The sequence below is a fragment of the Passer domesticus genome, chromosome 2 (genome assembly GCF_036417665.1).
Source record: "Passer domesticus isolate bPasDom1 chromosome 2, bPasDom1.hap1, whole genome shotgun sequence".
NCBI classification, from domain to species: domain Eukaryota; kingdom Metazoa; phylum Chordata; class Aves; order Passeriformes; family Passeridae; genus Passer; species Passer domesticus.
Window position 1 is genome coordinate 6,278,361 of NC_087475.1, and position 25,773 is coordinate 6,304,133.

Here is a 25,773-nt window from a genome sequence, read left to right on the forward strand (position 1 = left end):
GGGAATATGTGGTAGCATCTTTGTTCAAAGACAGCCAATGTATTTCACATTGAAGGTCTGTTCTCACTTTTCTTCTAATCCTAGAGGGCTGTGTTGCCTTGATCATAAAACACATTCTTCTGTGTTTGATATGCCCTCAAAACCAATGCAGGAGGAAAAGCTGACTGGTTTAAAATGAATATACCTGTTTTAAGCTGATAATGTGATGTGTCTGTCTGAATAGCAGGGTGCTTACACATTATCCTTTAGTTCCTCTGTATTCAGTAGTAGTCCTTTTTACTTAAGTTGTTGAATTCTGGAATATTTTTGTGGCATACATTTGAATTTTTAGGTGCAGTGTATAAAAATTTCTTTGCTATACTCCAGAGATAAAATATGTGGCTTGTTCTTTCCAGCAGATTTGGAGCTCACAGACTCTCATTTTGATGTGGTCATGGTGCTGCTGCTAAGTCACTGAGCCATGTTTCACTCTCTGTGGGCAGTAATGAGTTGCAAATCAATAGACTGTTCTCAGCTTGGCTCACAGAGGTGTAGCTTGGTATAAAACAGCATTAACACTATGACCAACACTTGTTTCAGTATTCATTCAGGGCATTTGTTTGTGGTCTTAAATAGCATGTGGTATGGTACACTTAATTCAGATGGCATGAAGGTGAAGGATCAAGCATAAGGTACTTTTCTGGAGAAATAGGGATAAAGTACTAACTGTTTTTGTTTTGGTTTTTAGCTGTTTTATGAAATTGCATTGTTGAATAATATCTAATGTGGCCAGGCATCACAAGAGCCGTTTTTGCTTGTTCTTGCACTTAATCAGACTTTTAAACTTTAATTTTTCAATGTACTTTATTGTGTGGTGATAGAATTGTGCTAGTGCTGGTAATCAAAATACTACATGTGAAAATAATAATATATGTGAGAAAATTGGAGAAAGAGAGTGGACTAGAAAAGGATTTCTAAGATGAACTAAAGAATGCTAAAGGAAGGTGGAGGCAATGCCTGGCTCTGTGCCTGGATGTGAGATTGGGGGGTGGGAGAGAGAAGAAAGGATGTCAGGTGCTTCTTGAGCTGCAGCTTCCAGTTCCACAGGAAGGTGAGAAGATCTTCCTGTTCTGGTGTGCAGGATGATAGTGAAAAGGAAAATCACCAGGAAATAGCAGAATTGCCTATAAGGCTGTTAAAATCTTAATTAATGTCTTGTCCTTGTCATATCCTCCCTAAACCTAAGAGAATTTAAGAAATATTTTAAAAGGTTACTGGTAATATATTTTTTTCCTGTGGTAAACCCTGCATTTTGTTCTGACTTGTATATAAGTAGCTGCTGCAGTGGTGTTTTATTTAATGTAGTTGTTTGGGACCTGCACTGTGTTAACAGACCTCATGTTTCTGAAGGACAGCGTGGTAGTCAGGGAGGTGTTTTGTATTAACAACAGCCTAGATAATGAGGAGAGAGGAATCATATCCAGTAAAACACAGAACAGGTGCTAAACCAGATTTTCTCAGTGTAAGCCCAGCTACAGAATGATGGGAACCACTCTCTACCCAGTCTTCTGTTTTGGGAAGTCTAAATTCTGGAATATATTTAAAAATACTTTTTTTTTTTTTTTTAACCAATGACTTCAGCTAAGAAGCTGTTTGTTTTGGTTTTGGACTTGGTCCAGCTTTATGATACTCTCTTTGGTATATGGATTATGTAGCTCTGTGGAAAATCACAACAGGAAGTTTGTAACAGTGTCTGCTTAGAAGTGTTATAATAGGTCTTGAGAGTGATTAAAAAAAACTCTAGTTCAGTGCTGGACTCCAGTTTCCACATAGCAGACAAAATGAAATGTTCTTAATAACAGCAGACCACTAGTAGAATAGCATATTAATATACATTCTATAATTTGCACATGCTAATATATGAATGCCTTTCATTTTCAGGTGCTGGAGATCAGAATTTATTTACTTCCTTGTATCCTACACTTTCTCAGCAGCTTCCTAGAGAACCCATGGAATGGAGGAGGTAAACTTATATTTTATTCTGTGATTCTGTTTCAATGTCTGGTTTTGACCTGGGTAAATGTGTATTTGTTGTGTTCTGAGGAGCTCTTTCCATAAATTGAGTTGAACAGAGGAACTGACTCGGAGAAATAGGAGAAATTAGATAATCAAAGTGAATGTTGTGCACTTCAGGGTGATCTTTTCAACCCTTCAACTTTGCCTAAAGAAAAATGATAGTAATGCTGTGTTTCTCTTCCTGATTTTGTGGTTTGTGGGTTTGTCTTGGTGTGCTTTGATGTACTTTGGCTGCTGTGTTCTGAAAGTGGAATGCCTTCTTCTCAATGAGCATATAGGTAAAACTCACATGGAATTATATATACTCCCTGCAGAAATACATCTAATGTATTTGAATGTTTTGTGATTGGAAAAAAAAATTGGGGAATTCTCTTATTTGGTATTTTCTACTTGTTTTCAAGATACAGAAAATCTTTTACTGAAAGCATGCTGAAGAGCTTCTAGCTGCTGTCCTTCAGAAAGGAGCTTTTATCTCATTTCAAGCAATACCAAAAATTTTAGTTGACTTTATACCAACTGCAGTGAGTGTAGTTTGTGTGTTTCCAGTGCCAGAGTATTTCAGTTTATTTCTCTTTCCACAACACATGTTCATTTTTCTATTCTGTCCACTAATTTCACTTTTTAAACTCTGTAGGTCTTACGGCCGTGCTCCGAAGATGATTCACCTGGAATCCAACTTTGTTCAGTTTAAAGAGGAGCTACTACCCAAAGAGGGGAATAAAGCCCTTTTGACTTTTCCCTTCCTTCATATTTATTGGACAGAATGTTGCGTAAGTACTCGGAAAAACTCAAATTTAAAAATTAAATTGTTCACATAACCATGAAAAGCAAGTGAAAATACCAAACAGCCCAAGCAGAAAGTCAAAATAATTAAGTCTGGGTATGCATACCTGATATATTGCTGGAAACAAAACTTAGCTTGAGCATTTCTTGCCATAAGCAGTATCAGTTTGTAATGTTACTTGACACTAAGAGGACAGGCATTAGAATAACCTGTTTCAGTACTTTGTCACAAAAACCCCAGGATCTCACAATGCTACTGCAGTGGCACAGTGCACTTTCTTTGTAACACAGAAATGTGGCCAGGGTAGTTCAGTATGATCTGTTGGTGCACTGAAATCTAAAGATGCAATTTTTTTTTTCTTTATTCCATCTTCTGTATATGTCAGTACTGGTGGATGTCAGCAATTTAACTGGGCAAGATTTGGAATGTCTTAATCCTGTTTATCTCCAGTTCACTGCCTTTTGGTTTGCCTCTGTTCTGAATTAATTATCCACTTGAAGGACACAGGTGACATCTGATCTGCGACCAGTCAAAAAGAACCCAGAACAGCCTTCAGAATTATCTGAATTTATCTGTGTAACACCAACCCAGAAGCAAAATAATTTCAAACAATGCTTCTGCTTTTTTAAAAAATTATGAAAAAGCTTTTAAACAGGTTGAGATTTGAGCAGTGCAGAAGGTGGAAATATCCCATTTCTGTTACTATGTGAGAACAAAACAGTTCAGCTTTGTAATTTCAAACATGTTTTTATTGTAAAGCTCCAGTAGGTGCAAATTAAAGAGCTTAAATGATGTTTGAAAAATCTTAATTTCAGTCATCTCAAGAATGATAATGTACCAAATACAATATTTGTATTAACTAAAACTGGAAATTAATTAAATTAAAAGACTAGAATTTTACTATGCTATACCTCATTTGATTTTTTTCAGTAAGTGAACTCACTGTCACTAATTCCATTTGATACGTCTTTCTGTTTTCCTTCTTTTGGAACAAAAGTTGCCTTTTGAAATTGTTCAGAATGTCTGTTTGATTTGATGACTCACCACTTCTCATCCCAGGACACGGAAGTGTACAAAACCACAGTCAAGGATGACATCACCAAGTGGCAGAACGTTCTCAAAGCTCACAGTTCAGTGGACTGGCTGATTGTGGTGGTTGAGAGTGATGCCAAGAAAAAGAACAAAACCAATATCCTTCCCCGAACCTCTATAGTAGATAAAATAAGGAATGACTTCTGCAACAAGCAAAGTGACAGGTGAGCATTCTTGGGCTTGCAAACGTTTTCACCTTTTGACCAGAGTGCTGATTTATAAACTCAGCTCCATATGCAAGACATTTCTTGCTCATTTAAAGACTGCCCTTGTTGTCCAGCATTCAGACTGGTGGCTCTGTGAGATCTGTGCTTTGAAGGAGGCTGGCACAAAGAATAAAGGGAGAAATTTAATGTTCAGTTTTCCTGGGTTTGTGGCAGCTTTGAAATGTGTGTCAAATAGATTTCAAGTATCTCCTCCTGGCTTAGAGAGGTTTAAGAGGAACAGTGTGATGTTAGTCAGCTTTTAGACCTTCAGGGTTTTTTGTTTGCTTAGGTGCTTGCAAAAGTCTTACCAGAGTTGCAGGTAGTGGGAGTGAGGTGAGTAGGGAATATGAAGCCCATAGGGGTTATTTTTTGCCATTGTACTTTCTGTTGTTCACTTAATCACCTTTCCACTCTGAGATAATTGACAAAAGGCCAGTTTATTCAGATGTTTTTATTCTAAGGAAATAGTAATGAATGTGTGAAACTGTTCTTGCTTTTATTTAGGCAAACAAATTAGGATTTTCTGATCAGAAATAGTGTTTTACTTGCATGAGAGATTTTCCTGTCTTTAGAGATATCACTATTTTTTTGGATGTTAATAAATTGTGATAGAAAAACTGAGGAAGGAAGATGCTCTGAAAAAAGTCAATTTATTGTAAATTAATGGGATCTGTTTATTTTCTGAGAAAAGCAAAGGAAGTTTTAACACATAGGATGTGTAAAACAGATTGAGGCATTTCAATAATCTATTATGGATGATTATTTCAAGTGAGCTAGGAAAGGCTGACTATATGTGATCAAATAGATCTGATTTCTATTTTGTATAATCTTTACCAGGAGCTATATTTGCTGTTCTGCTGATTTGTATTGCTAGGCAGACTTTTCTTTTCTAGGTTAGCTACAGCATTACTTATATTTAAGTAGTTAGAATAATGTGTCCATTATTTGCTGAAAAGAAAAAAAGCTTTAGAGTACTCAATCTGGGTAAAAGACTTAACTCTTCTCATAAACTATATCACATGACAGAGTTTTTTAAAAGCTATCAAGCCCCAACCATAACAAAAAACCAAAACCCCAACATAGCTGCCTCCAAACAAACATAACCCTCATCTTGTTTTTTTTTTCCTCTGATTAATGTGGAATGAAAAACTAAATATTGTTCATTCTAAATTTGTCAGGAATGCACAGTATTGAGCTGGGCATTTATATGTGAATTATGTGTTTTCCTCCTCAAATAGGATTTTATCAATCTCTTTACAGATGTGTGGTACTCTCTGACCCTTTGAAAGACTCTTCCCGTTCTCAGGAATCTTGGAATGCCTTCCTGACCAAACTCAGGACATTGCTTCTCATGTCCTTTACCAAAAACTTAGGCAAGTTTGAAGATGACATGAGAACTCTCAGAGAGAAAAGGACTGAGCCAGGATGGAGCTTCTGCGAGTATTTCATGGTCCAGGTAAAAATCTGTTGATATTGAGGAAAATACTTGAGTCCTAGTTTTAAAAATGGTGCCTTTTTGTTGTGGTTGGACTTCTGGTACTTTTAATGTTCTGATCATTCTTTGAGGGCTGAGGCAGGAATTATGGAGACTGGTTTAAAAGCAGTATTTTTGGATCCTGTTTGCAGCAGGTTTGAGTTACCTTTTAACACAGTTAATGCAGTAATACAGTTTCCTGCTGTTAAAAAAGCAGAATCTCTTCAGGCCTGTCAAAATTTTATGAACCTCAATTGAAGCAAATGAATTGCATCTAGAAACTGTTTTAGTAGTTGATCTTGAATTTGGGGTAAATGTCCCATTACTGTGCATAACACTCAAACTCACAATTGGTATTTCATATGAATGCTGCTGTTTTCTTTGTTCAGATTGTTATCAGTATTTATGGAGGTGATGTTTAGAAAAGTGTCTATTTTGAAGTAATCCATATAGAGAGTGCCATGAATTTTATTTTTTATGCAGTTACAAATACAGTTTTGCTTTAGCTGGTTTAGAGAAAAGCAAGAACCTCTTGTTTGATAACATTAAATATCTTGATTTCTTCTGGTCACTGTACAATGTTGATCTCCACTGCATCCTTGTGTCTCCTTTGACTGCATGTGCTGTCTTTTACATAGGATATATCTTATTTTGAGGTCTTTTCTACTTAGCAGTTTGGCTTTGTGTACAAAAAACCCTTTTATGATGCACTGCAATTGATGCTTTCATGGTGTAAACTGAGGGGAAATTATCAGTATTAATATGGGAGATGAGTCTTCAGCATTTATTTATTTATAATAAATAAATGAATTAAAAACTTTTAATAGATCTATGAGCAATATCTTGTAGTGAATCAGGATCTGGATACACATCAGAATTTACTGGCAGAGCTGCATGATTTGATCTTCTTTTATGGACCTTCCTGTGTTGGGAAGAAATCTGCTCCAATGGCAGGTTTTTGTTATATGTGTGAAATGAAAATTAGAAAAAGTAGTTCCTGGAGCTCTGTGGATGGATGAGGACAGGCTCTAATAGCAGACAGGAATAATGTCAGTAACATGTTCCCTGTATTGCTTGTGTGCCAAAAGGAAGAGCTGGCCTTTGTCTTTGAGATGCTGCAGCAGTTTGAGGATGCCCTGGTGCAGTATGATGAGCTGGATGCCTTGTTCTCTCAGTACGTTGTCAACTTTGGGGCTGGCGGTAAGTGTCTGAAATGTGAAATAAATGTTGTGTGTGTGAATTCCTTCACTGTGCTAGGCAGCCCTGTGCTTTGGGCAGTCCCAGGGGGGGCTGCACCAGGCAGTTTGTGCTCTTGTTTTATGCTGTGTTCAAATACAAGTGTCCATCAGTTACAGTCTTACCAAAATTCTGTGTCTTCTCTGTGAGGCTTAGAAGCAATTTTTAATGAAAACCTGTGTTTTGCTCTAATGGGATGATTGTTACAACCAGAGCCCTGAACTATGAAATGACACAAGTATTGATCTGGCTGAGATACAGCTGCTGTTTTTACAGCTCACTGCTAGGTTTTTCAGTAAAGAGCTTCCTGGAAAAGTGCATTCAGTGTTGCCTCAAATTACACAAGATGTTTGGTAACCACTGCAAAACTTAATAGAAATAGGTGCTTAATCTGCACTACAGAAGATTTAACTTCATTTTCGAGAAAAATTACTGTACAAGAAGTATCAAATAGCTTTAAACTATTTTAATGAGCTAAAGCACATGCTGTTATATAACAGCTTTAATCAGATATGTTTTATGAATCTGGTGAAAATACAGTGCAGGATTAATTGCAGTGAAATAGATTTGTGCTGACTGAACCCAATGCAATACCTGGAAGTGGGGGCACATCCATCATGCTGGATGAGTGAGAAATACTTAAGCAAATACAGCTTGTTTGTTTTGAATTTCAGGTAGGCTTAATTGCTAATAAATAAATTAGAAACTGGTTGCCACTATAGTGATAACAAACATACAATGAATACAAAATGCCTATGGGAAATGAATGTGAAATTAAGTTATCTTACCTCGCTGTGGAAGTTCTGGTGGTTTTTTGGTTTGCTTTTTGAAGCTAATTTAGTCATTTATCCACGTGATAAACTTGGGAAGGACTAAGGCAGCTCACAGCCTCTGGAGGGAGGATGAAGAGGCTTTCCTAGAAAGCAGAGGTTGATTCTTGGATATTAACTTTGTTTACTTAGATGGTGCAAACTGGCTGACGTTTTTTTGCCAGCCAGTGAGGAGCTGGAATGGTTTAATTCTGCGGAAGCCAATAGACATGGAGAAGAGAGAGCTGATCCAGAACCAGGAGGCGACGCTGCTGGACCTGCGCAGTTACCTGTTCTCCAGGCAGTGCACCTTGTTAATCTTCCTGCAGAGGCCATGGGAGGTTTCCCAGAGAGCACTGGAGCTTCTTCACAACTGTGTGCAGGAGCTCAAGCTGTTGGAAGTGAGTCAGTGTCATCTGTTCCATTATGTGAATTATTTCATCCAGTGAGATCTCTCAAGTTTAGCTGTCGGTGACCAGCATTCAGTAAGGGCTGGCTGGGAGATATCAGAATGATGGTGTAAGAACAATTGTGCTGCAGCTGATTGTGTCATCATGAGGATGTCTTTGGCAAGAAATTCTGAGATATCACATCTGGGAACCAGATCTGTTTAGTTAAAGTGTTTTAGTCTTCACCTGGAAAGTTACTCTCTAAACTAGCAGTCATTTACCTGCTTCTTTTATGGATTTATTACCAATCTGTTGAACTGTAACTCCCATAATTTAAATCTATAGCAGTGTTGTATTGACAGAAATAAGGCAGAGTGGTTATTATGCTGTTATGCAGACTAATTCTCTGTAACAAAAAGAAGAGATTATTTCTGAATATTTGTGGTTTCCCCATGTCCTCATCCCATGGGCACTGTGTTAGTTTTATCTGTGCCATTATAACAGCAGCTGCTAACTTTTGCCTGTCTGACATCGTGGTAGTAAGTTCCATCTGTTCATCTGCATTTAAAAACTGCAAATCTGCTTCAGATGCTTTGCTGGCACCTTCGTGTGTTCTTAAACTAATGTGTAATTCCCACAGATAGTATTATTTTTGTGTGCATTTTGTGGTTTTTTTTTTTTTTATTTTTTTTTTTTATTTGTTTGTTGTTTTTTTTTTTTTAATTTTCAAAGTGTAGCCTTCTAGATCTCTGAAGGCACTTCCTACAGTTCCCCTTTTGCTGCATCCCAGGTCTGTCCTGTGCCTCCAATGTTTGGAGTTTTCCCCTGCACTGTCTCTTATTTCTGCTGTTCCAGTCTTGCTGTGGTGATCCAAGCTGAATGCATTGTTCTGACTGTGAGACAGTGACACTTAATTGTGCACAGCTTGTACTTATCCCTGTTGTGATCCTTCTTAATGCTGGCAAACCTCTTAACGTGGCTTGACACCACTGAACACACAGCAGAAATCTAAACTACTCTCTTCTTAGGATCTCTGTATTCCTGAAAATTCTTTCAGAATTTGGATCTTTATTATTTCTTCAAGTTCATTGTGCTCATACTTTGGACTTTATAATCCCATTAGTCCCTTAGTTTATTATGGGTTTTAGGACTTTTATAGTCTTTCTAAAAGGAACATTTTCTTCATGGGTTATGAACAGGATTTTGAAACACCATTATTGTGTCTATATTCCATGTCTTTAGTTATGCTCATCTTTATCTTAATTCTTGAAAATATTTTAGTATCAGACTCTGTTGTCTTTCTCTTTCTCTTTTTGTGTTCCTTTGTTTGTTTTCATTTCCATTTTTAAAATTAATTATCCATGACAGAGGCGTTATCCTTCAATAAATAAGCTTATTTTTGTGGAGAAATCTTAGAGACTAATTTGTTTTTTCCAGGATTTTAACACTGCTTTATACTTTTCATTTCCATCTCCGTTAGAACTGATGTCTCCTTAGGAAAGTAGTAGTCTCTTTACAGAAATTTTTCCTAACTCTGTTTTCCTTAAGCTGGGTTTTCAGACTTCTGGAATTTTTCCAAGACCTATTAGTCTTCCTTTCCTTCTCTTGCATCTTGATGAATGTATCAAATCTAGATAATATGTTTCATGAACTAATATATATAAATTACTCAGGAGGCAGCAAGAGTAAGGCTGTGCTTTGTGTATTCTGAGAGTAAACTCTTCCAAGAGGTTTTGCTGTGTTGTATCAAGAAAAGTACTTTTGTTGAAGTATTTTCTCATCTGATGATGGTTTATTTCCCAGTTAATTTTATCTCTTCATCTCCAGGTCTCGGTTCCTCCTGGAGCTTTGGATTGCTGGGTGTTTTTGAGTTGCTTGGAAGTCTTACAGAGAATAGAAGGCTGCTGTGATAGGGCTCAAATAGATGCAAATGTTTCCCACACAGTTGGCCTGTGGAGCTATGCCACAGAGAAGGTGAGTGAATGTTGTGTTGGTATTACAGTGTTGAAATTGAATATTTGTTTCCCTGGAAAAGATTTTCTCCTTTTTATTGTGGAATTTAATACTGGGTCCTGTACATTGTCTTGAGTGTAGTCTAGATGAGCCATCATGTTTCAAGTTCCACTTACTCTGTTCCTATGATGGAGGTGATGTTTAAGGTTGCTACTGCTTTCCACTGCTAAAAAAATATTTTAGAAAGAAGGTAAACTCCAGAAACTATTGAAATAGTCTGCTGTGGTATCTCTGGATGTTTTTGAAGACCAGCATCTTTTGAGGACTCACCCTTTTGTTTGCATAGCCTGTAGAATATTTGCTCTTTATTTTAATTATAGTTTGCTCATGTTTCAGTAGATTTAATAATCCTCTAATTGAGCCCTTGAGGTCCTTGTTTGATTACAAAAGCAGAGAAGTGAAATTTCACCTTGAAGAGTTATTGCTAAAATAAAAAAGAGGGGGGTGGAGATCAGAATAAAGGAAGCAAAGAATTGTTTAAAATGGCAGTTGGTTCATCAGATTCTTCCCATTCTCCTTACATGTTTCTAGGGAAAATAAGCTTCAACATGAGCTGGAAATGTTCTTCCCTTCCATCATTTTTCTAACACAAAGGGTAAAGGGAAGAATTTTAGGATAATTAGTAGCAGTAAGGTGGAACTGACTGAAGAAATTTAGCAACTAGTGACAAAATTAAGTGGAGTTTAAAATAAATTTAAAAAAAAAGGTTCACGTCCATCCCCACTTTTATGTGACAAGCTGAGACCTTTATTCCTTTGCAGGCTTACCTCTGTAGTTGATTGAGTTTTCTAAGCAAATTAACCAAATGGCCAATAGATAAGAGCTTCTTTAAGACAATGTTCTGGGTGTTGAGCCACCAGCTGCTGTCTGGAAGGAGTTTTTTGGTAATTAATTCTGTTAACACTGTTAGCTGTGCTAATCTCTTTTTCAGGAAGGTTTTCATCTGAATACAAAACTTCAGGTGAATTTGCAAGCTGCCTAATCATTGTACTGCAGACTTGCCTGCTTTTCTTGATTATGCAGGTTTCAAAAATACAGACACAGCTATTAGAAATAATCTTTGGTCATAACTGCTGAACATCTCAAGCTTTGTTTGTGTTTGTGTTGAAAACCAGAAGGATTTATTCAGATTAACTGTTGTGCATGTAGGGATCTCTGTGTGTGAGCACGTTTCAATATTTGAGTCAGTAACTTATATGCAGTTTAATTCCTTAATAAGTTACTGTATACTTTGAGAATAACAGTTAATTTTGAGATCCTATAAGCAGCATAATATGAAAGCAATGAAAATGGAACGATGTAATAGAACAAGAGGAGTTTTATATTGATTTTACAGCCTGTTGAAAGCAAGCATCTGGCTTCTCTTACAGTTAAAATCTCTGGGTTACCTGTGTGGACTTGTGTCAGAGAAGGGACCCAATTCAGAAGACCTTAACAGGACTGTGGATCTGCTGGCAGGGCTGGGAGCAGAGCGCCCTGAAACAGGTACTGCCAGGAGTGGTGGAATTCCTTCAACAGCTGACACTGTCTGAAATGCATAGCATAGAAGTACATCAATAATACAAATTTTCAAGTATCCCTACATACACACAGATATTGATAGAACTTTATCTCTTGCAAGTTCTTTTAATGTCTATTTAGTATTTCAAACTACCAGTGCATCTCCTTACTGTTACAAGTATGTTTTTCCATAGATGTTCCACTTATCAACATTTAGGTGATTTATCTTAAACAGCACTAATTTGAATTAAGTTCTTAATGCTTTCAGACAAATATTTAAAATTAAATTATTGGAAAAACAAATGAAGCACCCTTCATTGTGTGCAGATAGATAACCTGCACCTGGAGCTGCAAAGTGATACTAGTTTTTCATTTTCTCTCCACTTCCTACTGGAGAAAAAGCAGGGAAGGGCTGTGGGGGGATGCTGTTCTCAGAATGTAAGTTAACAGCTCTTGTCCTGCTTTTTTCCAAAGCCAATGCATCACAGAGCCCTTACAAGAAACTCAAAGAGGCCTTATCATCTGTAGAAGCTTTTGAAAAACACTACTTAGTAAGTATGAGCCTTGGTTATTTATATTAGTTTTGTGTGTGTTTGCATTGTAGATTAAATAGGGCCAGGATTTTCAAACCTGAGAAGATACATTGAAAACATAAATTTGTATTTCCATGTTTTGGTAGCAAAGGTTATTTCTTGCACACTGAACACAACAAGGCTGATTTGTTTAACAGCTGAAACCCTGTAGGGGCCCCAAGTTTCAAATGTTTGCATTAACTTTAATATTTACAGTTGAGCTGGAGGTTATTATCTGTGGGTATGTATACTTAGATATTAAAAAAGCCAATGCATGGCTGTCATGTTCTGCTATCCCAAACCCAGAATTAACTGACTCCTACCCAGAAGAATATTGATGTGTGAATTCAGCTTCCTTTTAAATGGTTTGGCCTTGCATTTTGCAATGAGTATTCCATGATTAAAGTTATACTGTTGATTTTTTAAAAAATAATATATAAACTGTGCGACTTCTGTGGGTAATAGGGCTGTACCTGGCATAGACTGATATTGTGCATCTTTATTTCCTGACAGCTCCCCTACTGAGGAGCCATTGTAATGATTTCAGGTTTTTTAATTTTGCTGGTTTTGTTTTTCAAATAGAAGATTGTTAAATAAAACAAAAAACTCTTGACTGTCACAAGAATGTGTTTTCTTTTTGAGGGCTTGGTTTTACAATTTTTGTTGGGTTTTTTTTTGTTTGTTTGTTTGCTTGTTTGTTTTTTCCCAACCAGTTTTGCTTGTTTTTTTTTTTTTCCTTAAATAATTTTCCTTTAAAATTTCTCCTATTTGCATATGGCCAATAAGGTTTTCTGTAGAAAACTTGAAGGAAAATTGAATACTTTTTTTGAAACATGGAAACTATGTGATACTCAATTTTACAAAGTTTTATCAAAAGAAAAAAATCTCAAAACATTTTGTCTGAAGATACTGGGTTTCACTTTTATTCTTCATTTATGTATAGGACTAGTTGTGTAGCTGGATCAGAATTAAAATCCTGAGAGTTGCCAGCTTCTCTTACCTATCTAGTTCCAACTTGCACCTGAAGGTCTCTGCTAAGCTCAGCAGTAACTTCCTAAATTTAAGAAACTTAAGTGGGATCTGTAGTGTTTGCCAGAGGAATTGCCATTTCTCTTTGTATTTATGATTGGACTTTTATGCAGTGGAAATTCAGATATCAGATACACTTTAAAAGATGGTTTTCTGTGTAGTTGTCATGTAATATATACATTTTATGTATGTCCTTATTTAATCTTGTCCTGTATTCAGTGGACAAGAACACAGAATTAGTTAAAACTTAATGGACCTCATAAAGATAATTTATTTGCATTTAAAAAAATCTTCTCAGTTTGAAGCAATTTCCCTTTATCCTGTCAAGATGTGATGTATTTTTTATATTTTTACATGTCTGGCCAGAGTTTATTATGGATTTTTGGAAGAAGTTGGGTGGTTGAGCACAGTGTGTCTGTTGTAATTGCTAATTTTGTGAGAAAGGTTTGCTGCTGTTGTTAAAGCTTAGGGCAGGGGGAGGAAGGTGACACTTGGACATTGCGGCTGCATTGGAGATTAAGCTTAAAGATGAGGGATAAACTTCAGTTTGGGAATGCAAGCAAAATTCCTTTAAGGCACTCTTGTGAAAATAATTATCCTGATTATAAGTTAGCATTCACAGATCTGGGATATGACCAGCTGCAGGGGGAGTGAAGGTGACCTGTTACAAACTGCTGTGTATTTTGTGCTCAGGGCAAATGTGACTCATTCTGGGCATTTTGTTGCAGTAACTTTGTCTCTGGCTATGAGTTTGTGTGAAATAATCAAACAGCTGCCATAAAAAATACATAAAGCTTATAATGGTTTCTTTTCTTTTATACAGGATCTGTCCCATGCCACCATTGAAATGTACACAAATATTGGAAGAATTCGCTCAGCTAAGCTTGTGGGAAAGGACTTGGCAGAGTTTTATATGTAAATGACTCTTTAAAATGTCCTAAATGCATTGCCTTTGGAAAGGTTGAATATTATCCCTAAGGAAGATGTGCTATTATTAAACAGGCATTTTAAAAAGTATTTTTTAAAATGTAAACAAACCCTATTTCAGGGAAAAAAACCAAACCAGCAATCTCTTTTATCAACCTTAATTCTCACCTCATGATTTTGTACTCTTACCTTTAACTGCCTGTGTTCTTCAGCTTGATCCTTTCTTCTGGGGAGCAAAGGCTGGGAAAGATAACTGTAAACTTTGAAACAAGTCAGAGGCCTCCTTAGGAAGCAAGATATAGTAAATGCAGTTGTTACCTTAACTACATATATGCACTGCATCTATCTAAAAAAAGGAAACATGTCTTTGGAGAGTAATCCATTTCATATTTGAGGTTATCATTGCAAAGGGGTTGTTTCTCCTCCTGTGAAACAGTGATTTGATTCCTGGTTTCCACTTTCTTTTTTGTTTTGTTTTTATCCCTACTGTTCAAATCTACTGAGAAAACTTCCTGCATTTTTCAGTGTCATTTTGTTTTTCTTATTTAGTAGAATTTGGGAGTCATAAGTGGTTTTTTTTGGAAAATATGTTGGGGCTTGCTTCCCACTGATATTCACTTAAGTCTGATCTCTATATTGCAACAGATTCTCCCAAATTAATTTAAATTTTCACTAGAGGGAGTAATCTTAGGGTTAAAGACTGCCATGGAACTGCTGTGTCGTGATAAAATTTTCATTGAAGTATTCTTCTGCTTTAAAATTTTTGAGTAAGCAAATTTTTATTTAACTGTCAGAAGCTTTGGGTGGCTTTTGTTTCATTTGTGGGATCTTCCTTCACTTCATTTGCTCTGACTTGGGATAGATCTGCATATGGAATAATGACATTAATTGCATTTCTACTTGCTGCAGTGAATTGCAACAAGGAAGGCCCATATCTTGATCTGTTATCAGAAAATTCAAGATCAATAATGGTTCACTGCAGTTTGTCCTGCGCTTACTTGCAGTGTTCCTCCCCCATCAGCACTTTGAGAAAAGATGCAGGGAGTTTTCCTGGCTGCAAAGGTTCTTACATTACTCTGTGCTCATTTTTTCATTTTTCCAAGGAGGAAGAAAGGTCCCCAGAAGGCAGAGGTGTATCTTCAAGGAGCACTGAAAACCTACCTGGCTGAGGGCTGGGCACTGCTGGTCACACACACGAGGAAGCAGCTGGCTGAGTGTCAGAAGCAGCTTGGGCAGATAGAAAAGTATCCTCTAACAGGCAGAGCCAGAACAATCAAAACAGGAAAAAAAAAATAATGCTTGGGATTATTTTTCTGACATATCTCTAACTTTTATTTAACAGACATTCTGAGTCTGAGCTGAGACAGCTGAGTTATTTGATAACATAAAGTGTATTTTGGGGGTTGTTCTGTTGTGTTGATTTTTTGTTGGTTTGTGTGCTTTTAGATCAAGACACATTGTACATGTCAGCCTCCTTTGCAAATTTATTATTAAATAAAACAATGAAAGCTTTTCTAGATTTGAGCTGCAGTATTTACAGAATATTCTGACATCACTTTTACACACTCTGTTTTTCTGCTTCAGTGCAAATGCTCATAAGGAATCTGAGCCAGTAATATTGCATTCTTAGCTAAATGTTCAAGTGATCATTTACATCTCCAGCACTTAAAATTATAAAGAATCTTGTGATTTAGTTATGGTAAGTGGTCCTGTAACAGCTGGCAGATTCTCAGCCAGGTAAATTGGAATAAAATAGAAATACTCAAGATTATTTAGTGCTAAATGTTGGCCACTGTGATGCAAGACACTGTATCTTTAACTTGCACACTGCATGGATTATTGTCAAATAATGATTTTTCTATGCTCATTAATCTTTTTAGATGAGGCAAGATTGCACTGGTTAATAATGGATCGTATTTTTAGTAGGTCTGCATCAGAAGTATTGAGATTCTGCAATACTCTCAGATGATGGCAAATCTTCCATTTTTTCTTTTCTAGTGGAAAAGTGCAGAGATGATAACAGCAGGTCTTGCCTCTAAAGCTCAGAAAAGCAGTACTTGTCTTGTTTTCAGTCAAATTTGTAATTGTTGTGGGTTTCTATCTCCTGTTTCCTTAACTTCATTAGTTATCTCCAAACAAGCAGCCTTTTAGCTGGTGATAATCACCTAACAGAAGAGGAACGCAAGAGATTCTGCCAAGAAATACTAGATTTTACCAATCAGCAAGCAGAGAACCAAGGTGAGTCTGGGTCTTAAAACTTCAGCTTCTCCAGACTGCTTGTTCCCTAAAGGTAGATGGGGAGGCTTTTTCTGATTGGCTTAATTATTTTGTGTATAATTTCTGAACTTGTGTTTTCCAAAACATTTATAAATCTACTCTAATGAGGAACAGCCAAAGATGAAAGGGGAATTAACATTTTCATCCTGAATGAAGGAAGACTTTGAAAACAAAGTCTTTGTTTTCCTTCAGTTATGTTTCTCTGCTTTAACAGCCCATAATTTATTGTGTGTTGAGTTTTTTCAATTCCTAACCCTTGTCTCTCAGTGCTGGCATGCAAGTGAAGCTCTGTGATGGTACATCCTGGATTTTGATGTTATAAGCATCCACTTGAAGCTTATTTTTTGTCCATCCTGTTTCCTCTCTTTATTCTTCATGTTGCTTCAGTGATGCCTTCTTATCAGATATTAATCACAATTCAAATTAATACAGAATACTTCTTGTAGATCTGAAGACTGCTTATTTTTTATGCAGAATTTTTTTCTTAATGATTTGATGTACCATAAGTAATATGCTACTTTAGACTTGATTCTTAATTAATTTTAGGTACTTCTCTAGGGTGGTTTTTGGAATGTAGAAAAGAGAATGAAAACTCCTTGCATAGCAGAGCTGCTGGCTCAAGGCACCAGCCTGATTATTAGTTTCTTAAACTTATACAAGCTCTGGGAAGTTGGTCACTTAATGCTACTGTGTTCTGTAGTAGTGAAATGTTCAGCTTCTGCTTGGACAATCTTTCTTAATTCAGTTGTTTTTAATAGCCTGGAACTGGAAATTGTAGTCTAAGTAAACAATTGTAGTCTAAGTAAAACAATTGTAGTCTAAGTAAAACAAATCTCAGCATCTTTTAACTCTCATGCAAGATAAAAAATTGGAGAGCAGTGATTTGTTGTGAAATAATTAACTGTTGAAAAGTCATTGATCCATTTAATTCTAGGGATTGAATTTTTGAGAGAAAAATTTTGCTCATTTCCAGCTGCTCCGAAGAATAATAAAATCCCTGTTTTTTATCTTTCCAGGTCAAAAGGTTATACTGCCTATGCACTCCTTTGCCCAGCTGAAAACTCTGCATTTTGACCCTCCAAATGCTGTTGTCCACGTGGGTGGAAAGTTGTCCATCGAGTTGACTTTGCTGAGCCAAATGCCCATCCCTGTGCAGGTGGACCAGGTTGCCATCCACGTTCACTTCAGCATCGAGAAGAACAGCTACAGGAAAACAGCCGAGTGGCTCACCAAGCACAAAACTTCCAACGGCGTCATCAGCTTCCCAAGTGAAATTACAGGCTTGCCTTTGTCCAGAAACAGCCTGCCAGCCCTGGAGCTGGCTGAAATGTATGAGAGGAGCCCCTCAGACAACTCCTTGAACACAGCAGGGATCATCTGCAAGAACGCGCACATGCTGCTGCGGAGGCAGGAGAGCAGCAGCTCCCTGGACGTGCCCTCGGGGCTCACTTTGGAGGATGGGGCTCACGTCTTGAAGTGCAACAACTTGACTCTGGAACCAGGGGACAATAAAATAACGTTCAATATTCAGGTATGTTTTTGTAGCTTGTGGCAGAGAAACTAGAAATGCTGGCTGAGGAAGAGCGTTGTGCTGGTGAGCGGTGCCTGTTGTTACATATACAGGTATTGCTTCCTGTTACACTTGGATCATCCATTCCCCTTGCTGCTTTTTGTTGTTCTCCACCATCACTTCTCTTGAAAGCATGCTGTTCTGTTTATGCTAAAGCATACAGATGACTCTTCTCCTTGAAATCATTTGAGTCAGTCTTCCTAAACCTATTTTAAACATCTTGACTATTGCTGCCAAAAACTGAACTGATAAATTCATATACAGCATGATGTGCTGCTCATGAAGTCTGCCTGTGCTGTTGAGGTTACTCAGAATAACATCTAAAAGCGTTGATGTGAATTCTTTTTCCAGCCATTCAGTAAGTGATCATATGGTTAAATTTGGTTGACAGCCTTTTCTCCTCTGCAGAGGGTGGTAGAATAATTTTTCACTTGGGGGATGTAGTAAACCTGCCTGCAAGAAGTTGAAATCAGCTACAAGTACTTGAATTTAGACGATGTTAGAATTAAAACTGTCCCCATTAGTCATCATCTAAGTTAACTAACTTATTACTTACTAGTTATCATCTGTGGAATGGCAGTGCAGTCATTTGAACTACCTACTGACCTAATTTCTGAGCTGTCTTATCCTTTCAAAGGATTGGGACAGGTTAATGGGGTTTGGACCAGAGGCCTTGGTGACTGGAAATGTCATATTCTGTAAAATGAATTCACATGTATGTAAAAGTGGATTTCAGATGGAAGACTCTTACTAGAAGAGAGCTGTTAGGGACTGCACTGAGCTGGCATTTGGAGTTAGTGGGATCAGGATGCAATTGGAAACACCAGGAGAAGAGATGGATGAAAAGCTAGATAGAGCTCTGCTTTGAATTTGTCTGGTTCTGCTGTGAATCTGGTGGCCACTGGAGGATGGACAGCCTTATTTTCATAACTTTACTATTTTCCCAACTTCCTTTCAAGAAAAGAACTTTGCATGGGAAGACTGCTCAGTGTGAATCCCACAATATAGTTGTTTAAGGCATGACTTACATGTCCTTTAAGGGAAAATCTGAGCATATTATAATTTTAACAGTGTATTATTAGATAAAACAATGAAAGCCTCTCTAGATTTGAGCTCAGTATTTACAAAATATTTACTAAAAATCCATTATCATTGTAGTAATACACTGTGTCACTTCTACTGGATTACACAGCTGGCCAGAGGATAGAAACTGCTGACAACTTGTTTTCTGGATTTTCTTAAAGTAATGCTTAATTGCACCACTTCTGCAGGAAGAGGAATGACTGTGCTTCTATGACCCCAGAGGGAGTTTGATCATTTCTGTAGACCTGACACTGATGATTAACATTATTTATGCTGACACCAATCATCCAATTTTTTCCAAGCCTTAAAAAAGATCAGAAAGCATTGTCTAAATTCTTTAGACCAATATTGCCATCCCATGCTAAGATTTAAAGTATGTGTCTATTATGTATTACTTTACTCGTGCTTTTCTGGTTTTTTAGGGCTAAAAGGTAGTGACTTTAATGTCAGAATGCATAATATTGAATTTCAGTCTGGATTTGCCATGTAAATAACTGCATGAGTTTGACTGTTGAGTTGGTACAGCTTTACTCCATAATTTGTAGACTTATTTAATTCTACCCAGCATTGGTATTTATGTATTACATTTGGAAAGTGGCACATGAAAAAAAGAAAACACTTCCCATTCCATAGCAGCTCCTAAGAGCAAATGGAATCAAAAATAAATATACTAGAAGGTGTTACAGATTTGCTTTTGTTTCTAATCTTATCGAGAAACATCCAGAATCCCATTACTCAGGGTATGGGAAGAGTTGGAAATTAAATATGTATGTGTTACTTTCTTGTAAACATTGACTCAGGATGTGTGGTGGGGAATGTGTGAAATCAATAGCTGGAACTGAAAACTGTGCCTTATATAAATGCTGTAGGATTTTATAATTGTTTTTATGAATTAGCCAAATAAGTACAGGTGTTGTTTAGGTACTTAATAATGTTTTTTCATGTATGTTGCACTTTGGGGGGGACCAACCAACAAACAAGATAAAACATACCCCAAAGTAACAAATTGACAGCATAGCTACTACATTAGTTATCCTCATTATTAGTACTGTTAATTATGATGTTTTCTCTTGAATCAGACAGCACTCTAGAGCTTCTATCTTAGTGGGGCAAAAAGTGCTGCTTTGTGTAAATCTTGGCATTTGCTCAGAAAACTGAGTTTTCTGAAAGCTGCAGTTTTAATTTACAAACCCAATGTACCTGATAAAAACGAGACGGAAACATGCTGTTCTTTAGTAGAGGGCTTGTTCTAGAAGTATTTTCTTAAAATTAAGAAAAAAATTCACATGTTTTTCTTCCAAGGCCAAAGAACCTGGGACATACACGCTCAGGCAGCTGTGCACTTCAGTGGGAAAGGTGCAGTTTGTCCTTCTTCACATCTACCCCATCGTGCAGTACGATGTGTACTCCCAGGAGCCCCAGCTCAAAGTGGAGCCCATGACTGGTAGGTGCAGTGGCTGTGCTGAAGCTGCTTTGATGATTCCTCTTGTGCTCCTGTGGGACTAGAGAAAGTGTTTCATGGCTTCAGTTTGCCTTACTCTGCCTTGTGAGTCTAAAATACAGCCTTGCTTTTGAAATTATCCATCATCATGTCCTGCCAGTGATGGCCTGTTTTGGACAACTGATTCCAGTGCTTGGCTCTGGACACATGGTGTCCCTTTTGAACCTTGATTTGAACATGCATTGTCACTGAAATATCAGGCGTGATTTGAGCTGCCACACTGACTAGAAGTGAATATTTATATTTGTGATTGACTGAGCTCCTTATTGGTTGTGATCACAGGATCAGTTAGGCTGGAAAAGACCTCTGGGTCTTTTTGAGTCCAACCTATGGCCAAACACCACCTTGTCACCCAGACCATGGCACTGAGACCATGGCCTCCAGTCTTCCCTTTAAACACCTCCAGGGACAGTGACCCCCTCCCTGGGCAGCCCATTCCAGTGTGTATTCTCCCTTTCTGTAACTAAACTCCTCCAAACTTAATGCTAGAGTCCCTTTGATATTTGCAAGAAATAAGTAAGAAGTGGGATTCTCTACTAGAGAGGATATAAACTTATTAAAAATGAATACTGACTGCATCCACTGGTTTCAGGGACAGCTGAACACTAGTTGTTGTAGTGTTTATTAGAGTTTATAAATGGAGGATAATAGTGATTTGTTTTCAGGCTACTGAGTGTGGCAGCTGAGGAGTTAATGTGAATTTTGTGCTGGTTTTCCAGGTTGCAGTGTGTGGCAAAGGAAGGACAGGCATATTTGGTATATATCAAATTAAGAGCTCTTATGAAGCTGATAGCTGTGATTCTGTGTGCACACTGGCATTCTTGTGCTAATCATGTAAATACAGCTTGTGGGTGTGACTGGAATCACAGTGTGAAAACACAGAGCTGTCTGCAACCTGGAGAACTTTAAAAGCTTAGTAAATTCTTTGGGGTTATTGTATTTCACTGAAATCTGTGCTAGAGAGACAGCTCATCTAAGCCATCCAGGATGCAGTGGGTGTGAGCTCTCAGGTTGAAACAAGTGGTTTCCCCACAAGTTCTATCTCAGCTGGGTTTAATAATGTCTCATAACACCAAAACCCCACACTTGTAAGTTACCCCAGTGTGTGACCAACTGTCTGCTAACAGCTAGTGCATTGTAACCACATGCTGGAATCTGTTACCAATTCCTGCTCTGTGCTCCAGAAAGCCTTTTGGCTGGCATCCCCCAGAAGGTGAAGTTCACAGTGACCACAGGTCACTACACCATGAAGAGTGGGGACACTCTGCAGCTGAGCAACGCCGATGCCATGCCCATCCTGTACCACCCTGAGAGCAAGGCTGTCATCTACTCCAACACCAGGGGTAAGCCAGCAACTGGAAAGGAATCCTCTTTAAAAGGCTGGCAAGTTCAGTCATCCTGAGGCTTAATACTTACTGCATTAAGAACACTGACACCGTTTGTCAATAGTCATTATTAAGAACTATTTTAGGGATTTACAACTGAGTGAGTATTTCAGTCTCAAATTTTTACCCTAAAAGTAGTAATATGAACTTTGACAAACACAGCTGGACAATTTTACTTCCATTGATGAAATCCAGAAGGCATGTGACCTTACTGCCTGTGTGTCCAAGGTTGCTTGAAGTGAAATGATGAGACTTAACAAGGTGCTTTCACTTTGTAGAAACTTGAATAAGAGTCTTATGATGGGCTAAAATAGCTCTTCATCTGGTTTGAAGTTTGTTGTTAAATTGCCCTCTCAGTTCTTTCCTGAACATTAGGAGCCTTTTATTACATGGAATGTGGTGGTTAACTTCCTGCAATTAAAGGTAGAGCATTACTCCTGGGAAGTTAAATATTTGCCATGTGCAGATTATAGCTGCTTTGAAGAGGTTACTGTGGAGTTTTTTGACATGGTTTCTCATTGCTGTTTTTGTAAACATTGCTGGGAAGTGGTTATGGCACCACATCTTTTTCTATTATTTTCTTTTTTTCCCATTCTACACGTCTGTAGAAATGATCTCAGAGTCATCATTAAGGATTCAGTCCTCTGAGAAGATCACAAGCATCAGCTTGCCAGTGGCTCCTGCTTACCATGTGATTGAATTTGAACTAGAAGTCATGTATTTGCCATCAGCCACAGAATCTGCAGGGGAGAAGGAAAATACTTCAAATAAAGAAAATCACAGAAAAAGCAAAGAGAAGCAGAAACAGGACAACTGCATGGCTACTGTTGACCAAAAGGTAAAATGTAGCTTAACTTTTTTGCTATGAAATGTATTTGATTGCAGGGGTAAACACTTCACAAAATAGAAGTGGTGGTGAGGGAGAACTTGCTTGTTTGGAACTTATTTTCTTTCAAAAGACACATATACAAAAATCATACAGAATGTTAAAATGTAAAGAAATTGTAAATTTATTGTAAATTTTAAGCAGAAATAGACACTGTTGCTAATAAATTGTCAACTGTTCCCTTGGCTAGTAATCTAACTTGTAATGTTTTAACACAGTTTATAAAGCATGGAGGGTACCTGTATGTTTTAATTCCAGCTTCTGATTCATGGGAAAGATGAAGTCAAGTGTGCTGCTTCAAATTAAAACAAATATACATTAAATGCATTTATAAAAATATTTTGAGCTTGTATTTAATATATTAAATTATTATAAAGACATTAAAATAATAGATCTTACAGCAATTTATGTGATACTGACCTTTACCAGGGTAAAGGTGTCAGAGATGCCATTGGTGTCCTTTTTTTTCTTCTATTCCTCTTCCTTTTTTTAATAGTCTTTAGAACTGGATATGTCAGTTCCTAGAGGAAAAGCTGCTTTGAGATTTCATATCCCAGTCACAGGCAAACAAAAACCTGTTATTTTTTCAGATTAGATTTTACATACTGATTTTTTTTTAATGTTTATTTCTTCCCCTCCTGATGCATTAGATATAGACACTTGATGAGAAAAGTTTCACTTAGAAAGGAGAAGAGAAGCAAAATCATTGTGCCACAGACTATTGCAAATAAGACCTGTGTTCCATTTTTTCCTTTAGGTGACCATTGACTGTCCTTGGTCGATTTACTCCACTATTATTGCATTAACATTCTGCATACCCTTTAATGCCAAGCATTCCTTGTTGTCAGCTGGCAAACGGTAATGTACTCATTATTTATTTATTGTTTCCTTCTTCTTACAAAGTATGGAGCTGTATGAGGTTCCATAACTCATATTTATAGCAGGTTGTTTGGTTTTTTTTAATATATAAGTTGGGCTTTTACTGTCTTCCCCCTGGAAGCTTGTGCATTTCCTCTCTTGTTCTTTCATGACAATAAAATAAATTTGTGGTTTTGGAAATAAGACCACAGGATGAACCCAGTTATCCTGTTTGTGTGTAGTTCTTTGGTTTTGTTTAATTAATGTGAAAGAGGATGTTTTACAGCCTTGTTTTATGGACATGGACTCTTCCAATGTAACTCTTCAGTTTTTATTGAAAAAACTCTGTTGTATTTTTCAGGAAATATGTGCAAGTCTGCGTACAGAATTTGTCAGAACTCTGTTTCCAGCTTTCAGACTACAGCCTAAAAAATTCTGCTGAGTGTACAGATTTGCAGCTGGTACCTCTCAACCCTGCATCTCAACAGGTAAAATTCACTTGCTGATTTATTCCATTTATTCATCTTATGGTTGCAGTTTGTCATTGGGTTTTAGGAAAAAAAAAATCAGGTAGAGACAGTTTTCCAATTAAATACAGCTGTAAACCAGTTCAGTTGCAGAACAGTTTCTTACCACAGAATTATAGACTGGTTTGGCTTGGAAGGGGGTTTGAAGATGAGCAAGTTTTAATCCCCTGCCCTGGGCAGGGACACCTTCCACTAGACCAGGATGCTCAGAGCCCCATCCAACCTGGCCTTGAACACTTCCAGGGATGGGGTATCCACAAGTTCCCTGGGCAATCTTGACATTTCTTTCAGCCTTATGTGAATATATTAAATTGTTAATTCTTCGTGCCTAGAAAAAGTATGTCAGAACATAATAATTTTACTAAATTTGACTTTTGATTAAAATATTTTAAAATATGCAATTGAACTTCACTGAATGTGAAGTGTTTCCTTTTGAAACATTTGAATGTGATAGTGACATTGATCCTTCCTTTTAAAAAAATGTGTATTGTGAAAAAGATTCACTGTTAGTCATTTTGTTCCATATTTCCCTAATGATTTATTTAGCTTATTTCTGTAAACTGTACCAATGTCAGAAGAGACAAAAATATTCATGTGTGCATTTCCTCTTCTTTCTCAGAGGAAGGAAGCAGCTAACACTCTAAACATTCTCTTTCAGGTCGTGTACAGTAAGCAATCAATATTCTTTGTATGGGAATTGAAGTGGACAAAAGAGCTTCCTCTCTCCTTGCAGTGCCTGTTTTCAGTCAGCTTTTGTCCAGCTACCTCTGAAGAACAGTCTCTTATCTTGAAGCCGTTCACTTACGAATTCCAAGTGGAAAATTTTTTTGTAAGTATTCCCCTAAATTATAGGGTAGCATATCTTAACTGAGTATGGTTTCCTAAGAAGTGAAAAGGGAAAAAACAGAAATATATTAGAAAAATTCTATCATGAGGTTGATATCTACTTAGAATCATTGGAAAGTCAGTTTGTGAGTGACAGAGCTGCAGCCTGATCTGATGTAGTGGAATCATATCCTTGCCACAGAAATGTGGTGAGGGCTGTAACACTTGTGCTTAATTGTGTTCCATTTTTTACTGTTTTCACCTTCCTGGGCTGGTGCCATGGAGATTGTCTGCAGCTTACTGAGCTGCTTTTTCCCTGCTGGCTTAAGATTGTGCTCTCCAAAGCAAATTGCAATTTCCAAAATATCTTTGCTATTGAAAGCATTTGAGTAGTTTTTTGCAGTGCTTGAGATGATTCCTCTAATGAAATATTTAGGGTTTTCTAGGCCATTCTCTGAAATATTCTTCTTCCCCTTTATGGACAAACTTTTTATTCCTTTGATCAGCTAGGAAGCTTACAGGCTAGGTAGAATTCCTTTAATAGGAAGTTTTATCAACATTATTTATTCTCATCTCTAAACTCAGTGTTCCCCTTTGTGATGCTTGGGTAAAAAGCAGCATCATGAGAAGACTCTTGTTTTTTAAATCCTTTTGTCTGTTTTCAGTCTTTTTTTACCTGTTTGTTACAAACTGGCATTCAGCAACATTTCATGTGTTTGCCTACTGCCATGTAACAAGCATTTTTGGCACCTCTATCAGCTTCTTTCTGGAGTTT

General features: G+C 37.3%; 1 protein-coding gene across 2 annotated transcripts in view; it reads left to right on the forward strand.

Annotated features, from left to right (window-relative positions):
- The window catches only part of TRAPPC10 (trafficking protein particle complex subunit 10), a 37,475-nt gene that overhangs the window by 7,501 nt on the left and 4,201 nt on the right, over nucleotides 1-25,773 (forward strand). The window contains exons 1-20 of one of the 2 annotated variants that reach the window (XM_064406983.1): nucleotides 1,505-1,554; nucleotides 1,920-2,002; nucleotides 2,690-2,825; nucleotides 3,899-4,095; nucleotides 5,398-5,593; nucleotides 6,700-6,811; nucleotides 7,810-8,057; nucleotides 9,873-10,019; nucleotides 11,429-11,543; nucleotides 12,033-12,109; nucleotides 13,983-14,074; nucleotides 15,190-15,330; nucleotides 16,212-16,324; nucleotides 17,380-17,894; nucleotides 20,319-20,460; nucleotides 21,702-21,860; nucleotides 22,511-22,740; nucleotides 23,546-23,646; nucleotides 24,008-24,134; nucleotides 24,832-25,002. In XM_064406983.1, coding sequence (XP_064263053.1) covers nucleotides 1,519-1,554; nucleotides 1,920-2,002; nucleotides 2,690-2,825; nucleotides 3,899-4,095; nucleotides 5,398-5,593; nucleotides 6,700-6,811; nucleotides 7,810-8,057; nucleotides 9,873-10,019; nucleotides 11,429-11,543; nucleotides 12,033-12,109; nucleotides 13,983-14,074; nucleotides 15,190-15,330; nucleotides 16,212-16,324; nucleotides 17,380-17,894; nucleotides 20,319-20,460; nucleotides 21,702-21,860; nucleotides 22,511-22,740; nucleotides 23,546-23,646; nucleotides 24,008-24,134; nucleotides 24,832-25,002 — 3,138 coding nt within the window. In that variant the 5' untranslated portion in view covers nucleotides 1,505-1,518. Of the gene's footprint in view, nucleotides 1-1,504; nucleotides 1,555-1,919; nucleotides 2,003-2,689; nucleotides 2,826-3,898; nucleotides 4,096-5,397; nucleotides 5,594-6,699; nucleotides 6,812-7,809; nucleotides 8,058-9,872; nucleotides 10,020-11,428; nucleotides 11,544-12,032; nucleotides 12,110-13,982; nucleotides 14,075-15,189; nucleotides 15,331-16,211; nucleotides 16,325-17,379; nucleotides 17,895-20,318; nucleotides 20,461-21,701; nucleotides 21,861-22,510; nucleotides 22,741-23,545; nucleotides 23,647-24,007; nucleotides 24,135-24,831; nucleotides 25,003-25,773 lie in introns of those variants that run through there. The other variant, XM_064406979.1, reaches the window with a different exon arrangement.